Source organism: Bos indicus x Bos taurus, chromosome 9, assembly GCF_003369695.1.
Source record: "Bos indicus x Bos taurus breed Angus x Brahman F1 hybrid chromosome 9, Bos_hybrid_MaternalHap_v2.0, whole genome shotgun sequence".
NCBI lineage: Eukaryota > Metazoa > Chordata > Mammalia > Artiodactyla > Bovidae > Bos > Bos indicus x Bos taurus.
Window position 1 is genome coordinate 42,420,109 of NC_040084.1, and position 25,167 is coordinate 42,445,275.

The 25,167-nt window shown below is 45.0% G+C and overlaps 1 protein-coding gene across 4 annotated transcripts in view; it reads left to right on the forward strand.

Moving 5' to 3' along the window:
* Nucleotides 1-25,167, forward strand: part of SCML4 (Scm polycomb group protein like 4) — a 111,825-nt gene that overhangs the window by 65,514 nt on the left and 21,144 nt on the right. For 3 of the 4 annotated variants that reach the window (XM_027551280.1, XM_027551279.1, XM_027551281.1), the window contains one exon: nt 2,854-3,048. In XM_027551280.1, the coding sequence (XP_027407081.1) occupies nt 2,854-3,048 (195 nt within the window). Of the gene's footprint in view, nt 1-2,853; nt 3,049-14,030; nt 14,241-25,167 lie in introns of those variants that run through there. The other variant, XM_027551282.1, reaches the window with a different exon arrangement.

Genomic DNA, 25,167 nt, shown 5'->3' on the forward strand with positions numbered 1-25,167 from the left:
ACACCAACATCCGAGCAGGCAAAGCCCTGCCAAGTTTCCCTTGGCTGAGGGATTCCCAGGAAGGCCAGAGTGGAGTGCCTGGTCTTGGAGAATGCAGTGGCACTGAGGAGCCTCCTCCTTGAGGTTGTGAAGCGGCACAGTGGTCTTCCACTTTTCTGGTGGTGATGTGGGAGCCCAGCAAGATGATGATTGCTCCAAGGTGGTTTAGGGAGGGGCCTAAGGAGAAAGACCCAGTCTCCCCCACTCTCCACCTAGAACCTGAGCCTTCAGACACTGCTTTTTAAACATCCTCGTGGGCACAACGTGTAGAAAATGGTGACACTAGTGTGGGCATCGTGGACCTGAAGAACTCAAACCTCCATGCTTGGGCCTCGGGCCACCCCAGAGGCTGAGGGCCCATGTCCCAGTACCATGGCCCATTCCCGGCACACCTGTTGGGATGCTCTGCCTTAACCATGTTCTCCCAGAGGGGTAGCTATTGAGATCTCACATATTACATGTCTGCTTCCAGGAGGTGGGATTTTCCCACTGTGTGAGCTTGCAGGAATCTCTGGGAATGTGGAAACCCTGATCTAAGGCACAGGCCTGATGCCCCAGACCCACCTGCTGTGTGGTCAGTCTCCATCTCAACTAGTCTTTTAAGGTATGGGAGGTGAGCAGCAGTGCCTGCCCCTCCCCACTTCCCCCCCTCCCCCCACCCAAGAGGGAATCTCCAGCATGTCCCAGAGGTCAAGATCCTCCTTACTGAGCCCCTTGGCAGCTCTTTGCTGACCCTCCCAATCAGAGTCATTATTATGGAGTATTAAAGTGACAGGCAAACGCCCCTTAGAGGCCACAGGAGCTGGAAAAACACTTCAGGCCTTCTCAGTTTCCTCGTCTACATTATGGGATCATAACCTTCTTTCCACTGTCTTCACAGGACAGTCAGACAGCATAAATGAGGTGATAGACGTGAAAGCTCTTGTTAAATTATTAAAAGTTACACAAAAGAAATGATTCTTTTTATTTCTAATTTGAATGGGTAGGTGTGTGTGAGAGTTTATTTTTCAGTTCTGAAATCAAAGTTAGCTCTGGTCGCCTTGTCCCAGTCCTTGCAGTGCGCTAGCCTTTGGGAGCTAGAGTATAAAAGTCCAGGCTGCGTTCCACATGTGCGCACTGAGGGCAGAGCCTGGAGGAGGAGGGGAGCAGAATGTCCTGCTGGGGATCTTCTTATGTGTTCCCCACACTGGAGCTGGTGTGTGAGCTTCACATGGCAACAGAGTTCCGTGAGGAGGATTACACAAAGAAACAAGTTCTCAGCTGGAGGAACTGGATGTTTCTTCAAAATTCTGGTAGCCCTAGAGAAATTGAGTGTGATCTAGCATCACTACGGAGAGAACACCGAGAACACCTTTGGAGTTCTTTTATAAAGACTCCTCCCCAGAAGGCTGAAAGAACCCTGAACACTGGGTTAGAATTGGACACCTCAGTATGAACTCAGTTTTATTTGAATATACATATATATCTAGATCTGGGCTTCCCCAGTGGCATGACGAATCTGCTTGCAGTGCAGGAGATGTGCAGGAGATGTGGGTTCAATCCCTGGGTCTGGAAGATACCCTGGATGAAGGCATGGCAACGCACTACAGTATTCTTGCTGGGAAAATCTGGTGGACAGAGGAGCCTGGCAGGCTACAGTCCATAGGGTTGCAAAGAGTCAGACACTACTGAAGGGACTGAACACACACACCCGTGCACACACACGCACACACACACAGTCACATCTAGATACAGACATTTATCAAGACCCACCTTTGATCCAAGTCTGTTTATCTAGAGTTGCTTAAAAAATGACGGTGTGTCAGAGGGATGCAGGAGTAAATCTGCAAGCTCCCAAAAGATAAAAACTGGAATAATTTAGCAATAAAATAAATAACATAGTGTTGGACAGCCCACAGTACAAAATAAATATATTGAGTCTACACTGTTATTAATGAATAAACAAATAAATAAGTGGAGGAGAAGGGACAAGTCTTCCTTATGGAAGAATTTCAGATTATATAGAGACTGTTCCCTCTTCAGGAGGTAGAGCCTAATCCCTCCATTGCCCTTGAATGTGGATAGGACCGTGTGACTTATTTCCCAGGAACAGAATATGAAGAATACAGTGAAGAAACATAGCAAACACTTTCTTGGCCAGGAGATGAAGGTTAACATCCCAGAGATGTCATGTGTCTATCTGATGCAAGGGGAAAGGCGCTTTGCCTCTGCAGTCTTCCTCCTCAAAAACTCATGTGAAAGTGGGTGTTAGTTGCTCACGTGTGTCGAACTCTTTATGACCCCCTGGAGTGTAGTCCACCAGCTTCCTCTGTCCATGGAATTCTCCAGGCAAGAATACTGGAGTGGGTTGCTATTCTCTTCTCTAGGGGATCTTCCTAATCCAGGGATCAAACCACAGACTCCTGCATTGCAGATGGATTCTTTACTGTCTGAGCCATCAGGGAAGCTCCCCAAAAACCATAACCCCAGTCGAATCATGAGAAAAATGTCAAACAAACCAAATTGAGAAACATTTTACAAAATACATGATCAGTACTCCTCAAGACTGTCAAGATCATGAAAAACAAGAAAAGACTGAGAAACAGTCACAAACCCGAGGATACCAAGTTTACGCAACAGGTACAGCCAATATGATCTCCTGAATGAGATCCTGGAACTGAAATAGGGTGTTAGTGAAAAAACAGGTGAAATCCAAATAAAACTTAGTTAAAAGCACAGCAGAACTGACCACACCAAGACCTGTTCCCCAGGGCTGATGGGCTTGTGGCTTTCTCCAGAGTCCTGCTCTGAGTAGCTGTGTCTGTGCTCTTCCAGTCTCCGCCTCCTTTGATGGGAAGCAGCACTTGCGGAGCCTGCCTGTGGTGAATAGCGTCGGGTACGTCCTCCGCTTCCTCACCAAGCTGTGCCGAAGTCTCCTATGTGACGACCTCTTTAGCCACCAGCCCTTCCCCAGGGGCACCAGCGCCTCCGACAACGCCCCCGAGAGCCAGGAAGGCAGGATGGAGTCAGGTAGGCTTTTGTGGTCTGTCCTCGGGGCCTGCAGGTGGTTCCAGGTGTCCCTGCCCTCCCAGGGCAGAGGAGGCTGCCACTGAGGGGGCTCCTGGGAGCTCTAGGAGCTAGAGGTTCCCTCCTTCTGCTAGAGGTTCATGAGCTGCCCCTCTGGGCATCTGAGGCACAGTGAGAACCGGCCAGGACCAAGGACACCCCGACGGTCCCCACCCAGGCTGCAGTGGAAGAGATGGCTCCAGCTACTGAGAGCTGACATTGTAACTTTTAGGCCTATGTTATTAGAATGTAGACACTGAGACGGCATCACTTGTAATGAGTGATCTTTTTTCCTCTCTTCTAATAAAGACTCTTGAGCATTTATTCATCATTGTCGAATAATTGAAAGACTACTAACCTAAGTAACAAAGAAATCCTGAAGAAACAAGGGCTAACGAAGTGATTACGTTGGTCCTGTCTGGGGGCCTCAGGTTCCTACCCAGGTCAATAAAACAGTAATACAGTGTATTACAGTAAAACTGTAATACAGTGTCTATCATGGCAGGAATTTGACCTGGCTGTAAATCATATATGTCCTCCAGTGAGACTTAGTGTTTCTCCCTCATCACAGGACAGAAGGTATCCCAGGAGCTAAATGCCTTTTGTACCACCAGCCCCAGAATAGCTCAGTGTAGGGAAGTGGTCGGTGGGAAGGGCAAGACCACCTGGACAAACTTGCCACACCATTGTCTGCCCAATAGGCTAGGTGCCAGCGGGAGCTGCTCATCCCCCACGTAGTGGCCCTGAGTTATGGATTTGAAGGCAATGGCACCCCTCTCCAGTACTCTTGCCTGGAAAATCCCATGGACAGAGGAGCCTGGTAGGCTGCAGTCCATGGGGTCGCTGAGGGTTGGACACGACTGAGCGACTTCCCTTTCACTTTTCCTTTCATACCTTGGAGAAGGAAATAGCAACCCACTCTAGTGTTCTTGCCTGGAGAATCCCAGGGATGGGGGAGCCTGGTGGGCTACCGTCTATGGGGTCGCACAGAATCGGACATGACTGAAGCTACTTAGCAGCAGCAGAACATGAGTCCAGATTCTAGGTTTCAGGTTTCAAGGATGAGGAGACATGTCGCCTTTTTTCTTTCTCTGGAAGCAGTGTTGTTGATACATAAAGAACACATAGATGGTGAAACTGAAATCTAGCCATTATGTCATTCTGCAAACATTTGCTGACCCCTTTCCTATTCCAAGTACCTTGTGAGACCCTGTCTTGGAATAAGGCAAATATGTGAGCTTAGGAAGTTTTTGAGGTATTGAGTGACCAGTGTGAATAATGAAAAAACCAATACATTTGCAGTTATGTGCTCACAGACAGGTTTAGAGAGTTCAGCAGAAGGATACTTATAATCAGAGTGGCTATATTTTAAGCCTAGGAGGACATCAGGGAAGATTCTTAGCATAGATTTTTCTCATATAATGTCAAGAATCTTGTCTACAATTTTACTTTAAACTCTCTGAGACCTGGGAAACAGGAAGAAATCTGGCCTTTACAAAGAAAGGTATCTAATTAAATATAGCCTGTGTGAGCAGATGCTCTATACTTCTGTGTTTTCTTGATGCCTCTATATGTCTGAACTTGAGAAAGTCTTCTCATGTCTCTGGGCCTCAGTTTCCTGTGTGAAATAAGGGGTTGAGTTGCTCATGTATAACCTTCTGGTTCTGACAGTCTATGAATCTGGCCTCTCCTATAAACCTTGGTTGACTCAGAAACATATTGTAAAGCTAATGTATCTTCCAGTGAATCTTGCAATGAGAACAGCAGATGACTGATTTCATTTGACAAACTCTTAAGTCATCGTTACATTGAATAAGCAATGACCTAGGGGACATAATCATAAAGTCATAGAACTCATGTCTCCCATTCTCCTTGAAATAAATGTCGCCTGTGAGACCACTTATTCCCTGTCTATGGATGAAATTTAGGGCAGATCTCCTGCCTTTCCTGGCTCCTTTCAGAAAACAAAACATTCTTTAGTGAATAGTTAACATCCAGGTCAGTGTGATCATCAAACTTTAATTTTCACTCAAAGATGTAACTACTTCCCATTCCCAGCACAGCCCTGCTTTGGGCCAGTTGCCTGCAGCAGCAAAGGAAGATATGGTTGGCTTCTCTTCACCTCCTGCCTAGTCCTGTGTTTTTGCCCCTTCTGTGTGGAACTAACGGTGATTCCAAATCCTTCCTGATCAGAGTGAGGGAAGGAGGAGAGAAAAGAGGTAGGAGAGTTTTTGCTTGACTAATCCCACTGTGAGCTGGCATGAGGCTCCCTGGTTCTGGCGGGTGTTTCAAGCTGATTCTTCATCCTGTGGGCTCTTGTTGTTATTGTTCAGTTGCTAAGTTGTGTCCAACTCTTTGCGACCCTATGAACTGCAGCACTCCAGGCTTCCCTGTCCTTCACTGTCTCCCTGAGTTTGCTCAAACTCACATCCATTGAGTCAGTGATGCCATCCAACCATCTCATCCTGCATTGTTCCCTTCTGCTCTTCCCCTCTATCTGTCCCAGCATCAGAGTCTTTTCCAGCGAGTCAGCTGTTCACATCAGGTGCCCCAAGTGTTGGAGTTTCAGCTTCAGCATAAGTCCTTCCAATGAATATTCAGGGTTGATTTCCTTTAGGACTGACTGGTTTGATCTCCTTACTGTCCAAGGGACTTTGGAGAGTCTTCTCCGGCACCACAGTTTGAAAGCATCAATTCTTTGGTGCTCAGCCTTCTTTACGGTTCAACTCTCACATCCATACATGACTCCTGGAAAAACCACAGCTTTAACTATGGACCTTTGTCGACAAAGTGATGTCTCTGCTTTTTAATATACTGTCTAGATTTGTCATAGCTCTTCTTCCAAGGAGGAAGCATCTTCTAATTTTGTGGCTGCTGTCACTATCCGCATTAATTTTGGAGCCCAAGAAAATGAAATCTGACACTGTTTCCATGAGTCCTTTGGAGAGTCCCCATGTCTCATCTGCACGTTCATTGTCAAAGACGAAGGCAACTCTTCTCTGGCTGATCATTTACAGTTCTTCCCACAGCCTCAAGGCATCTGCAGGTAAATCTCTGGCTTCTCTTTCCTGAGGCCCCTTGTGCCTCCAGATAGTCCCATAGAAAGGATCTAAGCTGATCTCACTTCAGATCTGGTCTCTTAGAAACACTCACACATCCTTTGCGCAAACAGACTCAGGGCCTGCGGGCTGATTTCTGTACCACCTCTCCTTTGTTCTTCCATCAGACTTTTTTCTCATGGAAATGAAACAATAATACTTTCTGTCTCTTGAGCTCCAGGGTCGGAGATCAAGCTACTCACAGGGCCACACTGAAGCCCATGGGAACGTGGGACAGTTTTTTCTCCACAATTCATCTTCTATTCAACCTGCTTTTCAGCCTCTGCAGTTGGGTGCGCCGCTGCACGTGGGTGGTCATCTACAGCTGTAAAGCTGGCTTCCCACCACCCCATCTCTTTTTGCAAGATTTCCACACTTGACTCTTGTATGGGGAGCCTACTGTCGTGCAGCTTCAGCCAAAACTAAAACTAAAATAATTTCATGTTAACATCCTGTCCCAGGAACCCCCCTCCAGCTTTCCTTAAGTGATCATTGAAGAAACCCTTGCCTTGGTTTCCACCATATTCTCTCCCCTTCCAAACTCAACATGCTGAGTGAAGTTCCTGTCTTTTTCCTGGAAGTAGCCACGTTGTTTCTTCCCTTGACTGGGGCAGGTATTTCTACCTAAAGCTGATTTCCTTCCTAGGTGTTGTGGCTTTAGAAGCAATTACTTCAGTTGTCGTCAAGAACCTTTCCCAGCCCATGGATGCTTTGAAAAAATGAATTGCTCCAAATCAACCAACTTTGTGGAAATTGCTCCTTATGCCCTAGGTGTTACAGGACCAAGTGCTGTGTGTTTCATGTGTCTAGGGGCCTCGGGGAGGGTGGAAGAAGCAGCAATGGCATGGTAGGCTCTGAGCAGCCCCCTGGCACATGTCTCTCCTACCTGTCTCCATGGGGCCTAGGATGATACCATTAAAGAGTTTGCCTTTAGAATAAGACATTGCCTCTGTAGGACTGCCTTGTCAAAGTTCCTTTGTGTGCATGCTAAGTCGCTTCAGTCATGTCCGACCCTTTGCGACCCTATGAACTGTAGCCCAACAGGCTCCTCCGTCCATGGGATTCTTAAGGCAAGAATACTGAAATGGGTTTCTGTGCCCTTCTCCAGGGGACCCTCCTGGCCCAGGGATCAAACCTATGTCTCTTATGTTTCCTGCACTGGCAGGTGAGTTCTTTACCACTAGTGCCACCTGGGAAGCCCCAAAGTTCCCTTAAAGGATAACATATCATGTTATTATTACCTTGGATGAGGAACTAGTTTATTACCCACTTTCCCACCATTGTGGCAAGAAAGGCAGGTGCATTTATGAGGGAAGGGCTGGAGGTCTTTGTTGACTTAAGGCTTCATATCCATGTTATTCCTAAACAAGATCATACAGTCTTGAACTCATTTGAACCAGATCCTGCTCTGCCCCAAGGTTGTTCATTCAAAGCTGGAGTGTTCCAGGCTTGGTGCCACACAGTTAGAGGGTTTGTCAGCATTCATTAGGGCGTTTCCAGAAGACAGTAAATCAGACAGTTAAGAAAATACAAAGCCAGGACACACAAGGAACTGTCACAGAAACTAAGATGTTTGTGGTTTTGTTTTTTTTTTTTTTTAAAGGATGATTTGGGAAAGAAATGATTTTCTGTTCTAGGATGTGACACCAGGTCACATGGATTTGTCCTCTATGGTCCTGAAGATATACTTAATTAACCTTCAAGTCTTGTCACTCAAGTTCTGGTCAGGAGTATCACCATCAGCCGAGAAAGGAAAAGCTCAACAGCCCTCCCTCACTCCTTCACAACAGATCCTAGGTGTTTAAAGACACATTAAAGTTTGAGAAGTGTGGGTGTAAGGAGTACTCTCCCAGGTAAAGGACTTGGAAGCTGAATAACACAGTGGAACTCTCAGAAGATGGCTCCCTCGGGAGTCAGGTGGCATTGACATTGTAAAGATCTTTGAAAAGTCAAAACTGATTAGAAGTAGATGGAGCTGCTTGGATGGTGTGATCTCCTCATGACTGGTGACAAAAGCAGATGTCCACTTGTCACGGCCATCAGGCTGAACTCAGGCATCCAGAGGATGTAAGAGCAAGATGTCCTCTCTGGTCCCTTCCAAGCTGAGAGTCACAGCTGGGAGTGGCAGAGAAGAGCCGCAGATAGTAAGAGGTGAGGGCCCCCAGGAGCCCTGTGGTGGGATCCTCCAGGAGGGAAGATGAGGATACCAAGGTAGAAGGGCTCACAGTGGAGCAGAGAGCGTGCTTCTTCCACATCTCTTCCTCAGACCTTTCAAATATAAACTCTCTCACCAAATGATCTTTCTCTTATGTTCAGGGAAAACAAGCTTCAGACCCATTCAGCTGCCTGAATTCAGTCTGGACCGTGGAGTTCTTGGCTTTAGATTGGGAAGTTCAGTCATTTTCCTCTATGTCTATTAACTGACCGCCAAATGTTCATGTTATCGGGTGGAGAGCAGCTCTCTGGGTGCTTTAGGAAAGTGGAAGTAAAATCATGGATTTGATAACATTTGGTTCTGGATTTGCATTTGATAACAATTTTACTTTACCTTTGAATGGTGGCTTCCCTGGTGGCTCAGAGGTTAAAGCGTCTGCCTGCAATGCGGGAGACCTGGGTTCAATCCCCGGGTTGGGAAGATCCCCTGGAGAAGGAAATGGCAACTGACTCTAGTAATCTTGCCTGGAAAATGCCATGGATGGAGGAGCCTGGTAGGCTACAGTCAATGGGATAACAGAAAATTGTACATGCCTGAGAAACTTCACTTTGAATATTGGGGGGAAAAGGTCTCAGTTATAAGTAAGCTTTAGCCAGTGCTTCTCCACTTTGTGCCCTGGAACCACCCGGGCATCTTGATGAAATATGGACTCTGGCTCAGGATGGCTGGAGTGGGCTGAGAGCCTGTGTTTCTGACAGGCTCCCAGGGGATGTCCTTTGCCGTTGCTGCTTAGGAACACAAGGAATGAGAAGGTGTGTGCTGACTGAGTCCTGCTCACAGAGGGAAATTTATGTCAGGTTTTCAGTAAAATACACCTATCTACTCTAGGATGCTGCCGCCCTGTAGGAGCATTGACGCTGAGGATGAGCTGGATGAGATGTCCATGGGTGTGAGGGGCAGAGTGGTCAGACAAAGTGGCACAGGTGAAAATGCAGGTGAGAAAAAGGAGGTTTGCAGTGCTGGGGAAGAAGGTAAAAGACAGAAAAGAATGATGACTGGCACATTTCTCAGTGTGGCAGCACGGAAAAGCACTGTGACCTCCGACCAGCACTGGCAGGAGGGTCTTTGTTGCCTTCCGAGCTTCCCAGAATCCCTAGAAGACCCTAGGGATCCATTCTCTCAGACCCTTGTCTGCACAGCATTCATGGCTCTTAATTCTGCCTTATTCTGCTAGAATCCAGGTCCAGACCTCATCTCCCTAGGTAGACTTGAGGGTGGGAACTTGAGGAGAGTCTGAAACACAAGTCCGCAGTAAATATTTTACTGACTCCAATTCGGTGTGACACAACAGAACAAACTGTGCTCACCAAGCATTGGGGAGATCTTCTTTGGAAACCACAAATGTGATAGCTGAAGTCTTTTGCGAGATCTAATTTAGTGATTGGTTTCCTGTCTTCTAAAGGTTTGACTTGATGGGAACAAATTGTTTACTTTTTGTTGAGTAGCTTTTTTGATACACAAATGGTGAGAGTGGGAGATGAGAAAGGCCATTGATTCTTGACACTTGATGTTTTTGTCCTTGGCTGGTGGTCTTGGAGACAGGCACCAGAAAACTCTTGGAGTAACAGACATGCACAGTACCTTCTGCATACCCAGCATCTAGAAATCAAATCTGCTTCTTTGTTGAACTACAAATTTGTCTAATGTAATAGCTCTACAAAAGAATGACTATCCAGAGAATATCTCTTTCCAAAAGGTTGTTTATTTCTAAAAGGCAATAGAGTGTACCAAGTGGCATGAGTTCCATTATATAGAAACATCCATATGGCCAGACAGCAAATGTGTTCTGAGTTCCCTCTACTTGTGATGCCTGCAGAGCTGAGGCCACTTGTTCAAAGCCAACCAGAAAGGCAGCAGCGAAGTGGAAACTGAGCCCAGGTCTCCTCCCTGGCCCTTTGCTTTTCCTCCCAAGCCTATTGATAAGGCCCCATTACCCAGCACTCACTGAGTGGGGTATATGTCTTGTTTCCTGGCTCAGAAGTGTGACCACACAAAATGGATGTTCACAAGTGGCTTGTGGTACCCTTGTGTCACTTCTTCTAGCAAAGATGTAAAAGAACAAAACAAACACCAATGCCCACTTAGCAAAATCCAGGCAGAAACTGAACTCTAGGTAGATCAGTTATCCTTTCTCCTTCTGGGTTAATATCTTAGCCACAAGGAGTGTCTCATCCTTATCCTCGTGCCCTAGTTGCGTCATTGCTGGATGACATCCACAGGACAGGCAGAACCTATCATCCTAGACACCAGGAGAACTTCCTCATCCCTACAAAATCCAACAAAGTGGCCTACTCCACCAATGCTAGGCATGGTTTGCGTGCTCACTCAGTCATGTCCAACTCTTTGTGACCCCATGGACTGTAGCCCACCAGGCTCCTCTGTCCATGGAATTTCCCAGGCAAGAATACTGGAGTGGGTTGCCATTTCCTACTACAGAGGATCCCAACCCAGGGATCAAACCAGTGTCTTTTGCATCTCCTGCATTGGCAGGTAGATTCTTTACCACTGAGCCATCTGGGAAGCCCCAGGCATGGTTTAACCCAGTATTTTAAATAATATATGAAATGATTGGGTTAAAAAAAGAGCAATGAAGGAAGGCATGTGCAGGCCAATGATCAGAATATTGCAGAGCTATGTTCATCCTGGTATAGCCATGGGCTATGTGAACAAAATGAGTGGTTAGATTTTTGAGCCATGTATTGAAATTGGGGTCATTTGGAAGGAGAAAAGAGTATTAGTGCCAAGCTCAGTTTTTAAGAATCTTTGAGAGAGTCTTGATGGACACATGAAAAGGAAAATGTCCAGGACTTCTTTGGCAGGCCTATGCTTAAGACTCTACTTTCAATGCAAGAGGCATAGATTCAATCTCTGGTCAAGGAAGTTCCATATGCCACAGGAAAAAAAAAAAAAAAAAAATAGAATGTCCACAAGTTCTGCAGTAAATACAAAGGCCTTCCTATATTTTTAGACAGATATGTTCAGGAGAAGCCAGGAGGGTCCAGGAGGGACCGATTGCCAGTGTAGAATTCCTGATCTTAATTCTGCTTGTATGCCTATATGAGTTCATTTAGGAAAAGCTATTTATTCTATTTTCAATGATATCATTCATGAAAGTATACTGTCTGTACTTTTTAAAACACTGAACTAAAAGGGAAAAAAGGAACCTCTAAGTAAAACACTGGGTTTTGTAGAATCTTAAATAGATTTTTACCATGTTCTGCAATTTATTGAATTCTTTTGCATTGTAAGGCTTAGGTTCTCTTTCAAATCCTACAGATATTGAGGAAGCACAAAGATTCAATAATTATTGGTTAAATGAATGAATGAATGCTCCAATTAAATTGTTGGAACCTCCCAAGGTATTTTACTCATTTATTTGGCTGCACCAGGTCTTCATTGCAACACACGGGATCTTCGAGCTTTGTTGAGGCATGCAGTCTCTTTTAGTTTTGGCATGTGGGATCTTTAGTTGCAGTGGGCAAACTCTTAGTTACGCCATGTAGCATCTACTTCCCTGACCAGGGATGGAACCCCAGCCCCCTGTATTGGTAGCACAGAGTCTTAATCGCTGGACCACCAAGGAAGTCACTCAAGGTACTTTCAATATGAGATAAATAACCCAGTACTGAATCACGTTGACCAATTTGGTAATATTTTAATGTTAAAATGAAACAAAAAGAAACAAAGATAATGCTCCTCTTTCAAGGTCACAAATAAAGTCATGGTGTGGATTAAAGACACCAAGACTTGAGGAGCAGAATGATGATGGTTGTAAATCCCTAGTAGGCTTTCTCCTGTTTGGGAGAGCTCCTTCTAAGAGGGAGTAAGAAGGAGAAACGAGGCTGTCAAAAAAGAGGTGGTGTAGACTCTTTCTTCCCACAAGGCTGGCCTCAGGAATTCTCTAAAAGATACCTCTACCCCAACGCCATGCCTCTCTTCAAATAATGAAATCTACTGGAAATCTTTTCCTTTGTTTCATGAAGCTAACTGTCCTTCAGGTGACACCCTACCCATTAGTCCCCCATGAGCCACTCTAGTACTGGAGATCATGCTGGGGACATCTGGGTCAGCTGCAGAAGGCCTTCTGTGTCTCTGGCAGGCCTGTCCAAAGAGGCTCCTGCCTGTGATGGAAGAGTATATGAGATGTGGCCATCCCCAAATCTCCAGGGCCCACAGGAGCTGTAACCAGAGACTATCTTTTGGGCTGCTCCTCTGGACCTGTACCCTGAGCCTCTGTGGCGGGTTCTAAGGTAATAGCTGCAGGTTATCCACACCAGTATCTACTGACCATGTATCAGAACTAGGAATAAGATGATAAACCTTGTCAAGAGGAATTGAAGCAACTTTGGAAACCAGTAGGCATCTAAGATAAATTCCATAGACTTTCTCCTATTAGTGGGTCATTTCTGGGTCTCAGACATAAGTAGCAAACCCTTTGACAGTTGGGAAAAAAAAAAAAAAAAGAATCCCATAAACTTCCTGACAGAGAATTAAATATTCTAATAGCATATACATCTTAACTGCTATTGAATTAATAATTGTAACTTCCAACCTAGATATGCAGAGTCAAGAGGAATGTATTATTCCTTTCCCACCTGTAATATTTATATATGGCTGTGTGACAAATTACCCTAAAATTTAATTTAACATGTATCATCTTACAGTTTCTGTGATCGGGAATTCAGGTGCAGCTTGACTGTGTTCCCCAGCTGTGGGTCTCTCACAAGGTGGCAAGCACCTCAGAGCTTAGCTAAGGAAGGACCCAGTCCCTAGCTCATTCATGTGGTTGTGGGCAGGATTCTGCTTCCCATGAGCCATTGATTCCTTGCCATGTAGGCCCGTCCACAGAGATGCTCACAACATGGCAGCCTACTTCACCCACTCGAGAAATATTGGAATGCCTTCCTAAAAGTCAGGATGTCCATTTGGAACCAGAATTTATATGGTGTCCTCTATTCCAGGGACTCCAGCATTTTCCTGAGTAAGGGTCACTCTAAGTTTCCCCAGTTTCCTATGAAAGACCCAAAAGTTGTTGAAGAAACAGAGCTTGACAGCAGAAAGCTCCCCACTCTCGCCCTCCCCCTCCTTCTGGAAATTCCCAGAAGCCTCTGGGTAAAGGCTTTGGCAAAGCTGCAAAGAAAAGACTACAGAGAGGGAACCTGTTCTCCTCTGGAGACTGAAAGGGCATTCACTGTTCTAAAGTGGCCAACATTGGGCCAAATTGCCTTTGGGCAAAATTTCTGCGAGGGAAGATCTTAAATCATAAAGAACAAAGTCTCAGGCAAACCATCAACATTAGAAAGGACTAAAGAAGTTCAGGTGTCAGGCATTAAAATTACGGTTGGTTTCTGTACATCTCATTAGGGAGGATAAGTATAAATGTGCTTGAATGGACCCGAGGGGAGTAGTAAGGTTGATTCTGAGGGCTGAGCGATCTGAACTTAGAGACAAGCTTGAAGGGAAGATCTATACTGGCCAGAGACCAAGTTAATGGAAAATTTAATTGAGGCGAATGAAAGGCTAAGCCTCATAGGTGGTGTGGCCCAGTGCCCTTTGAACCAGGAAGGCTGGGACAGGAGGCTGCAGAGGGCCCTGAGGGAAAACACGATGAGCTTATCTGAACAAGAACAAGGGGCGGGACCAAGCAGGAGAAGGAAACCTGCAGACCTCCGCGAGAACCTCAGCGAAAGGCGGCAGGAAGGCAGAGAGGAAATCTGGGGGTTTCTGACACCAGGCAGTCCCTCAGAGGTCCCCCCTAGGTCCCACAGCACCGAGCACGGGCTGGGCACCTGCGGTGCTGGAGAGGAGCGTGTGTGAGGCACCTGGTGGAGCAGCCACTCAAGGTAGGAACCCAGGTGTCGGGCTCTGAGCTGGGGAGGGCAGCTCTACTGGGACCTGCGATTGTTTCCTGGCCCTCCTCCCTAGCTCTTTCTGTTTCTCTTTTTGCAGGTCTCTTTCCCTGCTTTTCAGAGTGTACTGGCTGTGCTTCTTAGGTGGTGGCACCTGATTAAGCAGAGGGGAATAGTTACCCCACAGATAATCAAGAGGTGGTGTAATCAGGTTGACTGTATTACTTTCTCTTCTAATCTGGGGTTCAGGGCTAGAGATCCGTGGTGCTGCCATCTCGTTATGCAGCAGAGCCAAGGCATTCACACACGGAGCCCTCTGGACATGATCCCGTGGTCTGACCTTTCTGCCAGCCTGGGCAGAGTTGTGTGGCCGGCTGGGCTGGTCAGACCTGCTGGCAATCAATCTGCCAGGAATAGAGATGACTGAGGAAAGGGTTCACTCTGTGCAGCTGTTCCTTCAGCTGGAAAGTTGTGACTGATGTGGGGAAATAAGATGGGGAATGGAGGGTGAGTATGTCTGTATGTGTGTGTGTGTGTGTGTGAGAGAGAGAGAGAGAGACATAGAGAAGGGGTGGGGAGAGAGAGAACTATTTAGTGCTGGGAAGAACAGGGTCTGAGATGGGTGTAGGGTTATTATTGCATGTAGAGATCCTATTTGAGAATAATTTTGCAGATCGTGGTGTTGCCACTTTTCAAGGCTTTGTTTTAGAGAATCCAAGTTAAGTGCCATAAAAATCCTTTAAATAAATTAAATAGTCCAAGCTCACTTAACTGTGAGCATTTGGGTCTTGTGTCCTACATGAAAATAGGTCAACACCCCCCAAAAGAACTCCCTGGCCACTCCTGCTGCTCTCGGACTTTCCTGGCTCTTGGCTTTCTCCCTCCTGTACCTCTGCCTCTTCTTGCTTCTCCTCAGAGGTTCTCCACATTCCAGGCACTCAGTTGACCCGGAAATGCAGCAGGCTGGGCCGTGCTGGGTGTTTTGGAAGCTGAGGATGCAGGGGCATTCCCCCAACAACCCTGCCCCAGCCTCTGCAGGGGCACAGGCAGAGGGAGGAGTCCACACTCCTCAGACCCTAGAGCTGTGTTCCCTGAACGAGGAGGCTTAGACCTGGTGCAGATTCAGGAGCAAAGGGGTATCCTTTGAGGCTGAGCAGGTTTGAACTCTTCTGGAGTATTCTTTGGGCTTCCCAGGTGACTCAGTGGTAAAGAATCTGCCTGCTAATGCAGGAGACCTGGATTTAATCCCTAGGTCGGGAAGATCCCTGGAGGAGGAAATGACAACCCACTCCAGTATTCTTGCCTGGAGAATTCCATGGACAGGGTAGCCTGGCGGGCTACAGTCTCAGTTCAGTTCAGTTGCTCAGTCACATCCGACTCTGTGACCCCATGGACTGCAGCATGCCAGGCTTCCCTGTCCATCACCAACTCCCAGAGCTTGATCAAACTCATGTCCATCGAGTTGGTGATGCTATCCAGCCATCTCATCCTCTGTCATTCCCTTCTCCTCCTGCCTTCAATCTTCCTCAGCATCAGGGTCTTTTCCAATGAGTTAGTTCTTCACATCAGGTGGCCAAAGTTATTGGAGCTTCAGCTTCAGCAATCAGTCCATCCAATGAATATTCAGGACTGATTTCTTTTAGGATTGACTGGTTGGATCTCCTTGCAGTCCAAGGGACTCTTAAGTCTTCTCCAACACCACAATTCAAAAGCATCAATTCTTCGGCACTCAGCTCTCTTTATAGTCCAACTCTCACATCCATGCATGACTACTGGAAAAACCATAGCTTTGACTAGACAGACCTTTGTTGGCAAAGTAATGTCTCTGCTTTGTAATATGCTATCTAGGTTGGTCATAGCTTTTCTTCCAAGGAGCAAGCGTCTTTTAACTTCATGGCTGCAGTCACCATCTGCAGTGATTTTGGAGCCCAAACAAATAAAGTCTGTCACTGTTTCCACTGTTTCCCCATCTATTTCCCATGAAGTGATGGGACCAGATGCCACAATCTTAGCTTTCTGAATGTTGAGTGTTAAGCCAACTTTTTCACTCTCTTTTTTCACTTTCATCAAGAGGTTCTTTAGTTCTTCTTCACTTTCTGCCACAAGTGTGGTGTCATCTGCATATCCGAGGTTATTGATATTTCTCCCGGCAATCTTGATTCCAGCTTGTGCTTCATCCAGCCTGGCATTTCGCATGATGTACTCTGCATAGAAGTTAAATAAGCAGGGTGACAATATACAGCTTTGAAGTACTCCTTTCCTGATTTGGAACCAGTCTGTTGTTCCATGTCCAGTTCTAACTGTTGCTTCTTGTCCTGCATACAGTTTTATCAGGAGGCAGGTCAGGTGGTCTGGTATTCCCATCTCCTTAAGAATTTTCCACAGTTTGTTGTGATCCACACAGTCAAAGACTTTGGCGTAGTCAATAAAGCAGAAGTCTTTCTCATCTTCATTACCTCCACCATAGTTTGGTCTCAGGGCTACAGTCTGTGGGGTCGCGAAGAGTCGGACACAACTGAGCAACTGAGCACACACAGAGCACGCAGTGTATTCTTTGGCCTAATAGGCAGACTTTATATGTAGCAGCTGGGGGAAACCATAGTCCACAGACTAGCCACGGTGAAAAAGGCACACCAAGCCTCTTTTGAAAGTTTCCAAGACACCAAATCCTGAAAATGTGGCAGGCTTCTGTGAGAGCCATTTGTGCCTGTGCCTTTCTATTTAAGCACACTCTTGTGATTGTACAAAAGCAGATCAGTCCTTTTCCGGGAGGAAAGACTTCATGATTTACAAGTGGCATCCTTAGTGTCTTGGATAGAGGCAGGGTTTATAGAAGAGAAGTACACAGAGTGCCTCCTGTTCACCCTACTGTGCTGGTGTCCACAGCGATGAAACAGCTTTAACTAGAGGCTGGGTTGTTGCCTCCTGTTTAATGAGAGCTGCCAGGTGACAAGACAACTCATTTCAGATGAGAAGGAATTTTCTCTTTCATCTCATCTGGGGGAAAAGGACCAGGAATGTGTTAATCTGTCAGCCCTCTGGTTTGCCATGAGTCTGCGTGTGGGAGCCGGATCTTCATAAGGCACTCTCGCCAGACAATCCCAGGTCTGCTGGCCCCATCTGGTGTTCACTCCCCAGTCATCCACAAAACCGCTTGAAAAATATAGTTCTGTCTCCAAGGATAGGTTTGGTCCTTCTTCTTCTTCAAATAGTCATTTTGTAACAAACAATTCATGAGCCACACTTCATTAAGTTCTTAAACTACTAGAAGTTATGCTTACCTGTAATTCATCTTCCCTGTATGTTGGATGGCTTAATGGTTTTAAGAGTATAAACTGTATGTATCCAGCAGTCATTTTTTTAACTGAAGCAATAGGAACTGGGGTTAGATATAAGGAAGAAGTTTTAGGCAGTGAGGTTTGTGGCATAATGACCTAACTGTGAGGAGACTGTAAAATCTCTTTGGGGAAGCTTTTAAATAAGAGGCTCAGCTATTTACTTTATTTTCCATTCCAAACACCACCCCTGCCTGAAGAGAGAATTTGGAGTGAGCTCCAGGTGTTTCTCCGTTAATTTACCACCTTCGTAATTTTTGCTTTGTTTGAGGAAACCTATAGAAGTATTTACTCAAGATATTCCTTTAAATGGATTCATTTCTTTTAACCTTAGCCTTTAGTCCTCTCAAGCAGTGATATCTTATCAGTGGAAGCATAGTTTGATGGGTTAATTATATTTTATTGCTGTGCACTAAAATACATGGCCATAAAAAGATAACGTTCACCAGTTTTTGTGTCTTCCAAAAAGAAACACGTTTAAGTCCTAACTGCAGATACTTGTGAAAGGGACTTTCTTTGGAAATAGGGTCTTGGCAGTAATCAAGCTGTGATGAGGTCACACTGGACTATGGGTGCCAATCTAATGACTGGTGTTCTTATAAGAAATGTGGACACAGATTCAGACACACAGGGAGAATGCCATGTGGCAACAGAGGCAGCGGTTGGAGTGCTGTGTCTGCAGCCAGGGAACACCATGGGTCGTTGGCTATCACCAGAAGCAGATAGAGGCAAAAAAGGATCTTCTTCTGGAGACTTCGGAGAGCATGACCCTGCCAACACCTTGATTTCAGACGTGTAGCCTCCAGAACTAGGAGAGAATAGATTTCTGTTGTTTGAAGTCACCAGATTTGTGGTAATTTCTGCAGCCTTAGGAAACGAATACACCTAAGTACCACCAAGAATCAGCCCCTGGTGGGCCAGTGGGACACATTTTAACACTTGAGGAAATGTTGGGCAGGGTGCTCAGTGAGGGTCCTTTTCAGTCCTGTGGTTGAAAGACGGCCTTCACTGGGTCAGTTATTTTTACCCTTGGGTGTGATGTAAGTGTCAGCACCCCTATTTGTAAAGGTGAGGAAAAGGCTGTCTTAGTTGGGTTGGAGCAGGTGCATCTCTTCAATTCTGAACGGCACCCTGGTGAGTGTCACCTGAGCGTGCTGCTCTCTCCTGGGCTTCCCGGGAGCTGCAGGCTGTGCGGGACCATGTCTGCGGCTTATTGATCCATCTTCACGACTGTCCACCTGACCGCCTTTGGAGTCACTGGCACAGCCTTTGCCAGGTAGAGGGCTATTGTTTGACGCTCTCTCAAGTCAGTTTTACTTTACGATGAATTCATTTGGATCACAGCCCAGAAGCTGACTTTTATTACCTTTGATCTCACCCATGGTTGTCAGCAGTTTTTAAACCAATACAGTCCACATTCCCTTGTTCCACATCTCCACACGTTGTCATAGGAGAACAAAATTCCATCTGCATCTGTATTTTTCAGCCATACTGCAGATTGGTGAATTATCTACATTCACTACCGTAGACTGTCAGACTTCCATAGGCATATTTAATTTGGATTTGAAATATTTAATAAACAGAATAAATGTTTTAGAGTTTTTCATTGTTTGTCATGCATCTACATGAAGCATTCATATTTAGTTCTTAATAATATGAATTTTAATGCATCCTCTCTGTAATATCAGCCTTAGTGCCCAAATGCCTACTTAATAAATATGTATTGAGCACCTTCTGTATGCCAAGCATCAGGCCAGACCCTATGAGTAGCTTCCTCACATACATCAAAGCACCTGCCACTGCGGACGCAGAAAGGATTAGTATCCCAGACTAGGAATACTTTTTGATAAAGGGAATGGAGTGGCAGCCTTGCTGCTGACTGGCTAGGAATGTGCTGGCCATATTAGTAGATTCTCAAAAATGTTTGTCTTCCTCTTCAGCACTCCACTCAAGAAGCAGCCTAGTATGTAGCTTCATAGCCAGCTCCTTCCCGCTGATGTCTTCTGACCAGGAGGGATAATGAAATGGAGGCTATCCAGGCAGAGGTGTGGGGTTCCAGGTTCTTGCAGACCTCTTGCAGCACTGCGTTAGCCACAAAAGACGAGCACAGGGCACGCAGGCCTCCCCTCTGCTTCTCACGTCCCTGTCCTAGTAGCCAAAGCAGTGTCAGACTGGACTGCATAGCACTCTCAGGAATCTGTTCACAGCCAAACACTGGGGCCTCTGCGATGTTTTTAAAAACAGCTTTATTGAGATATAATTCATGTATCATACAATTCACCCATTTAAATTCAACAGCTTTAGTAGAATCACAGATTTGTGCAGCTCTCACCTCAGTCAGTTGTAGAATGTTTTCCACACCTCAAACACAGCACACCCCTTAGCTAGGACCCCCAGCCCCCACAATCCCCAGGTCCTAAGCAACCACTAATCTACTTTTTTGTTTCTATAGATTTGCCCATCCTGGACATTTCATACAAATGAAATCATTTAATATGTGATATTCTGTGGCCTGGTTTCTTTACTTAGCATAATAGTTCAAGCTTCATTCACACTGTAGCATGGATCAATACTTCATTACTTTTATGCCTGAATAATATTCCGCTGTGTGGATATGCCATGTTTTGTTTATCTGTTCATCAGCTGATAGTTATTTGGGTTGTTTCCACATTTGGGCTCTCATGAATAGTGCTTCTGTAAATATTCATGTGTAAGTTTTTGTGTGGAAATTTCACTTTTGTTGGAAATTTATATACCTAGGAGTAGAATTGCTGGGTCACATGGTGCACTTATTTTTAACCATTTGAGAAAGAGCCAGGATGTTTCCAAAGAGGTTGTACCATTTTACATTCCCACCAGCAGTGTGTGAGGGTCCAGTTTTCTGTGTGTGTGCTGTTGTGTCTGACTCTTTGCAACCCCATGGACTGCAGCACGCCAGGCTCTTCCTCCCTCCACTATCTTCTGGAGTTTCCTCAAATTCATGTCCACTGAGTCAGTGATGCTATCTAACCATCTCATCCTCTGCCACCCCTACCCGCCCAACTCCTTTTGCCTTCAATCTTTCCCAACATCAGGGTCTTTTTTAATGAGTCAGCTATTCACATCTGGTGGCCAAAGTAGGGGAACTTCAGCATCAGTTCTTCCAATGAACATTTAGGGTTGATTTTCTTTAGGATTGACTAGTTGGATCTCCTTGCAGTAAAAGAGACTCTCAAGAGTCTTCTCCAGCACCACAATTCGAAAGCATCAATTCTTCAGCGCTCAGCCTTTTTTATGGCCCATCTCTCACATCTGTACATGACTACTGGAAAAACCATAGCTTAAAGTACAATTGATATTTACATATTTTGTATCCTGTAACTTTGCTGAATTCATCTCTTAATTTCAGTAGTGTTTTATTGGATTCCTTTGAATTTTCTACATAAACAGTTTTAATTTTTCCTTCCCAAATTAGATGGCTTTTCTTTTCCTTACCTATTTACCCTGGCTGGAACCTCTAATTCAGTGTTGAATAGAAGTAGTAAGAATAGAGACATCTTTGCATTGTTCTTGATTTTAGGAGAAAAAGTGTCCCGTCTTTCACCGTTAACTATAATGTTAAGTGTAGGGTTTTTTGTGGAATGCCCTTTTTTCAGTTGGAGGAAGTTCCCTTTCATTCATAGTGTGTTGAGTGTATTTCTCATGAAAAAATGTTGGATTTTGTTAAATGCTTTTTTCTGCATATATTGAGATAATCATATGATCTTTGGTTTTAATTCTATCAATGCTGTCAGTTCAGTTCAGTTGCTCAGTCATGTCCAACTCTTTGTGACCCCATGAGTCACAGCACACAAGGCCTCCTTGTCCATCACCAACTCCCGGAGTTCACTCAAACTCATGTCCATCGAGTCAGTGATGTTGTCCCCTTCTCCTCCTGCCCCCAATCCCTCCCAGCATCAGGGTCTTTTCCAATGAGTCAACTCTGCATGAGGTGGCCAAGTATTGGAGTTTCAGCTTTAGCATCAGTCCTTCCAATGAACATCCAGGACTGATCTCCTTTAGGACGGACTGGTTGGATCTCCTTGCAGTCCAAGGGACTCTCAGGAGTCTTCTCCAACACTGCAGTTCAAAAGCATCAATTCTCTGGCACTCAGCTTTCTTTGTAGTCCAACTCTCACATACATACATGACCACTGGAAAAACCATAGCCTTGACTAGACGGACCTTTGTTGGCAATGTAATATCTCTGCTTTTTAATATGCTATCTAGGTTGGTCATAACTTTCCTTCCAAGGGGTAAGCGTCTTTTAATTTCATGGCTGCAATCACCATCTGCAGTGATTTTGGAGCTCCCCAAAATAAAGTCTGACACTGTTTCCACTGTTTCCCCATCTATTTGCCAGGAAGTGATGGGACCGGATGCCATGATCTTCGTTTTCTGAATGTTGAGCTTTAAGCCAACTTTTTCACTGTCCTCTTTCACTTTCATCAAGAGGTTCTTTAGTTCCTCTTCACTTTCTGCCATAAGGGTGGTGTCATCTGCGTATCTGAGGTTATTGATATTTCTCCCAGCAATCTTGATTCCAGCTTGTGCTTCTTCCAGCCCAGCATTTCTCATGATGTACTCTGCATAGAAGTTAAATAAGCAGGGTGACAATATACAGCCTTGACGTACCCCTTTTCCTATTTGGAACCAGTCTGTTGTTTCATGTCCAGTTCTAACTGTTGCTTCCTGACCCGCATACAGGTTTCTCAAGAGGCAGGTCAGGTGGTCTGGTATTCCCATCTCTTTCAGAATTTTCTACAGTTTATTGTGATCCACATAGTCAAAGGCTTTGGCATAGTCAAGAAAGCAGAAATAGATGTTTTTCTGGAACTCTCTTGCTTTTTCCATGATCCAGCGGATGTTGGCAATTTGATCTCTGGTTTCTCTGCCTTTTCTAAAACCAGCTTGAATATCTGGAAGCTGTATATTACATTAATGGACATCATCATGTATTACATTAATGGACGATGTCATGTATTACATTAATTGATTTTCAGATGTTAAACCAACCCTGCATCCCTGAAACAAATCCTACTTGACCATGATTTATAAGTTATTCTGTATGTTATGGATTTGTTTTGCTAGTATATTGTTGAGAATTTTTGTACCCATATTAATAAGACATTGATCTCTAGTTTTCTTGTGATGTCTTTGTCTAGTTTTGGTGTCAGGGCATTGGTGTTCTCATAGAATGAGTTGGGAAATATTCTCTCCATATATTAGTCTGCCCGGCTTCCATAATAGAAACTTCATCCTCTATCCTTTAACTTTATTTTCTCATAGTTCTGGATGTCAGCAGTCTGAGATCCAGCTGTCATCAGGGTTGGTTTCCAGTGGCCCACTCTTCCTGGCTAGTGAACAGCCACTTTCTCTGTGTCCTCACATTGCCTCTTCTCTGTACGTGTGTATGAAGAGGGAGACTCTCTTATGTCTCTTCCTCTTCTTGTCAGTACTTTCTTTTTAATCAGTACTATTGGGTTGAGGCCCTACCTTTAAGACCTTAATTAACCTCAGTTATCTCATTATGGCCCCTCTCTCCAAGTATAGTTGCCCGGGGGGGCTAGAGCTTCAACATATGAACATTTGAGAGGGACACAATTCAGTCCATAGCACTCCATTTTTACTTTTTGGAAGACTTTGTGAAGAACTGGTTTTAATTTTTCTTTAAATGTTTCATAGAATTAATTTCTGAAGCCATTTAAGTCTGGGATTTCTTTGTTTTTTGATTACTATTTGATCTCTTTACTTGCTTTATGTTGATTCAGATTGTCTATTTCTGTCAGTCTGTCCATTTCTTCTAATTTACCTAGTTTATTGGTGATAATTGTAATATTATTTAATAATCCATTTATTTCTTTGAGATTGGTGTTAATGTCATCTCCTTCATTTCTGAGTTTAGTAATTTGAGTCTTCTTTTTTTCTTAGCCAATCTAGCTTAAAAAGTTTGTCAATTTTGTTGATCTTTTCAAAGAGCTAGGCTTTGGTTTCATGATTTTCTCTATTTTTCTGTCCTCTATTTAATTAATTTCTGCTTCAGTCTTTATTATTTTCTTCCTTGTACTTGCTTTAGGTTTGGTTTACCCTCCTTTACTCCAGCATTTTATTGAGGAAGATTAGGTTATTAATTTAATATTTTTCTTTTTAAATATAAATATTAACAGATAAAATTTGCTCTAGGCACTGCACTGCTTTAGCTGTATTCCATATGCAGTGGTTTTTATTTCTAGGCAAGCTCCATATGCATCCCCATATGTGAGAAGACCTGCTAGTTGCCCTAATTAAATCAAGTCTTTATCTTTTAATACCTATATTGTGGGAATAACCCATACTGGTTTACAGAAGAAGACATCTGGATCTCATGGCCCCAGATGTGCTTACTTATTGCCAGCCTTGGGGGTCCATTGGTTTTTCTTTTTTAAAGTCACTTTGGGGATGTCCATATCTGTTTTTATCATGTGTGGTATTTGGATGGTTATTGATGGAGTTAGACAGATATGATCTTGTCTAGGGTCAAGAAGAAAAGGAATTGCTAGAATATTTTTCTTCCTCTTTCTATCCCTATAATTCCTCTAGGCCTTGTCTTTTCAAACAAAACAAAACGCCCCACACCATTTGTATAGCTCACAGATAGAGTTCAACAGGCTGTAAGAATGAGCTTTAAAAGTGGAGAAAGTCCTGATCTGTTTCGGTGAGGGAGCTGAGGAGGAGATTGGCAGGCTCTTCAGGTCCTCTACTCTCTCTGTACTTTAGATGGGGTCTTTCTCTCTTATCTGCAGGGTTTGGGGAGGACCATGGGGCCATCCAGATCGTCATTTATGTCCCTAGTTTGTTCACCTTGGTGGAAGGTTAGTGCCCTCATGTATACTGGAACTGAAAGTGTGGGGAGGAAGCGCCGCCACACCTGTACCAGAACGCAGGCCAAAGTTGTTTCTCCTGACTCTGGGACACTGTGACTCTGGCTTGATCTCTCCCAGGAATCTTGGGCCAGGTGAGGAAGGCAGTGGTTATGGGCAAAAGAAGAGGGAGCCAGGAGATTCCAACAAGCTGGCAGAGACTCCTGGAGGAGCAGAGCCATAGAGGAAGAAAGACCTTTGTTTGAATTTTATTTACACGTCATCAATAACCAAGATGATCTCATTTTCCTTGGAACACGAAGGGTCACATGTCCTAATCCCTACTAAAGTCTGCTTTGTTGGTGAGGCAGGTGTCATTCTGCTGAGGGTTGAGCTACTGGGGTGCATGCCTTGGGGTCCATTCCTTCTCCTCTGTCATGCCCGCACACAGTGGCACCCGGGTCCATTCCTTCTCCTCTGTCATGCCCGCACACAGTGGCACCCGGGTCCATTCCTTCTCCTCTGTCATGCCCGCACACAGTGGCACCCGGATCCATTCCTTCTCCTCTGTCATGCCCACACACAGTGGCACCCGGGTCCATTCCTTCTCCTCTGTCATGCCCACACACAGTGGCACCCGTGCTGCTGGGGAAAGATTTTCCAAGACCCAGCGCCTGGTGGCCTCTTGACTGCTCTCTAATCTCTGCTTCTCTGCTCTGCCTTCTTGCC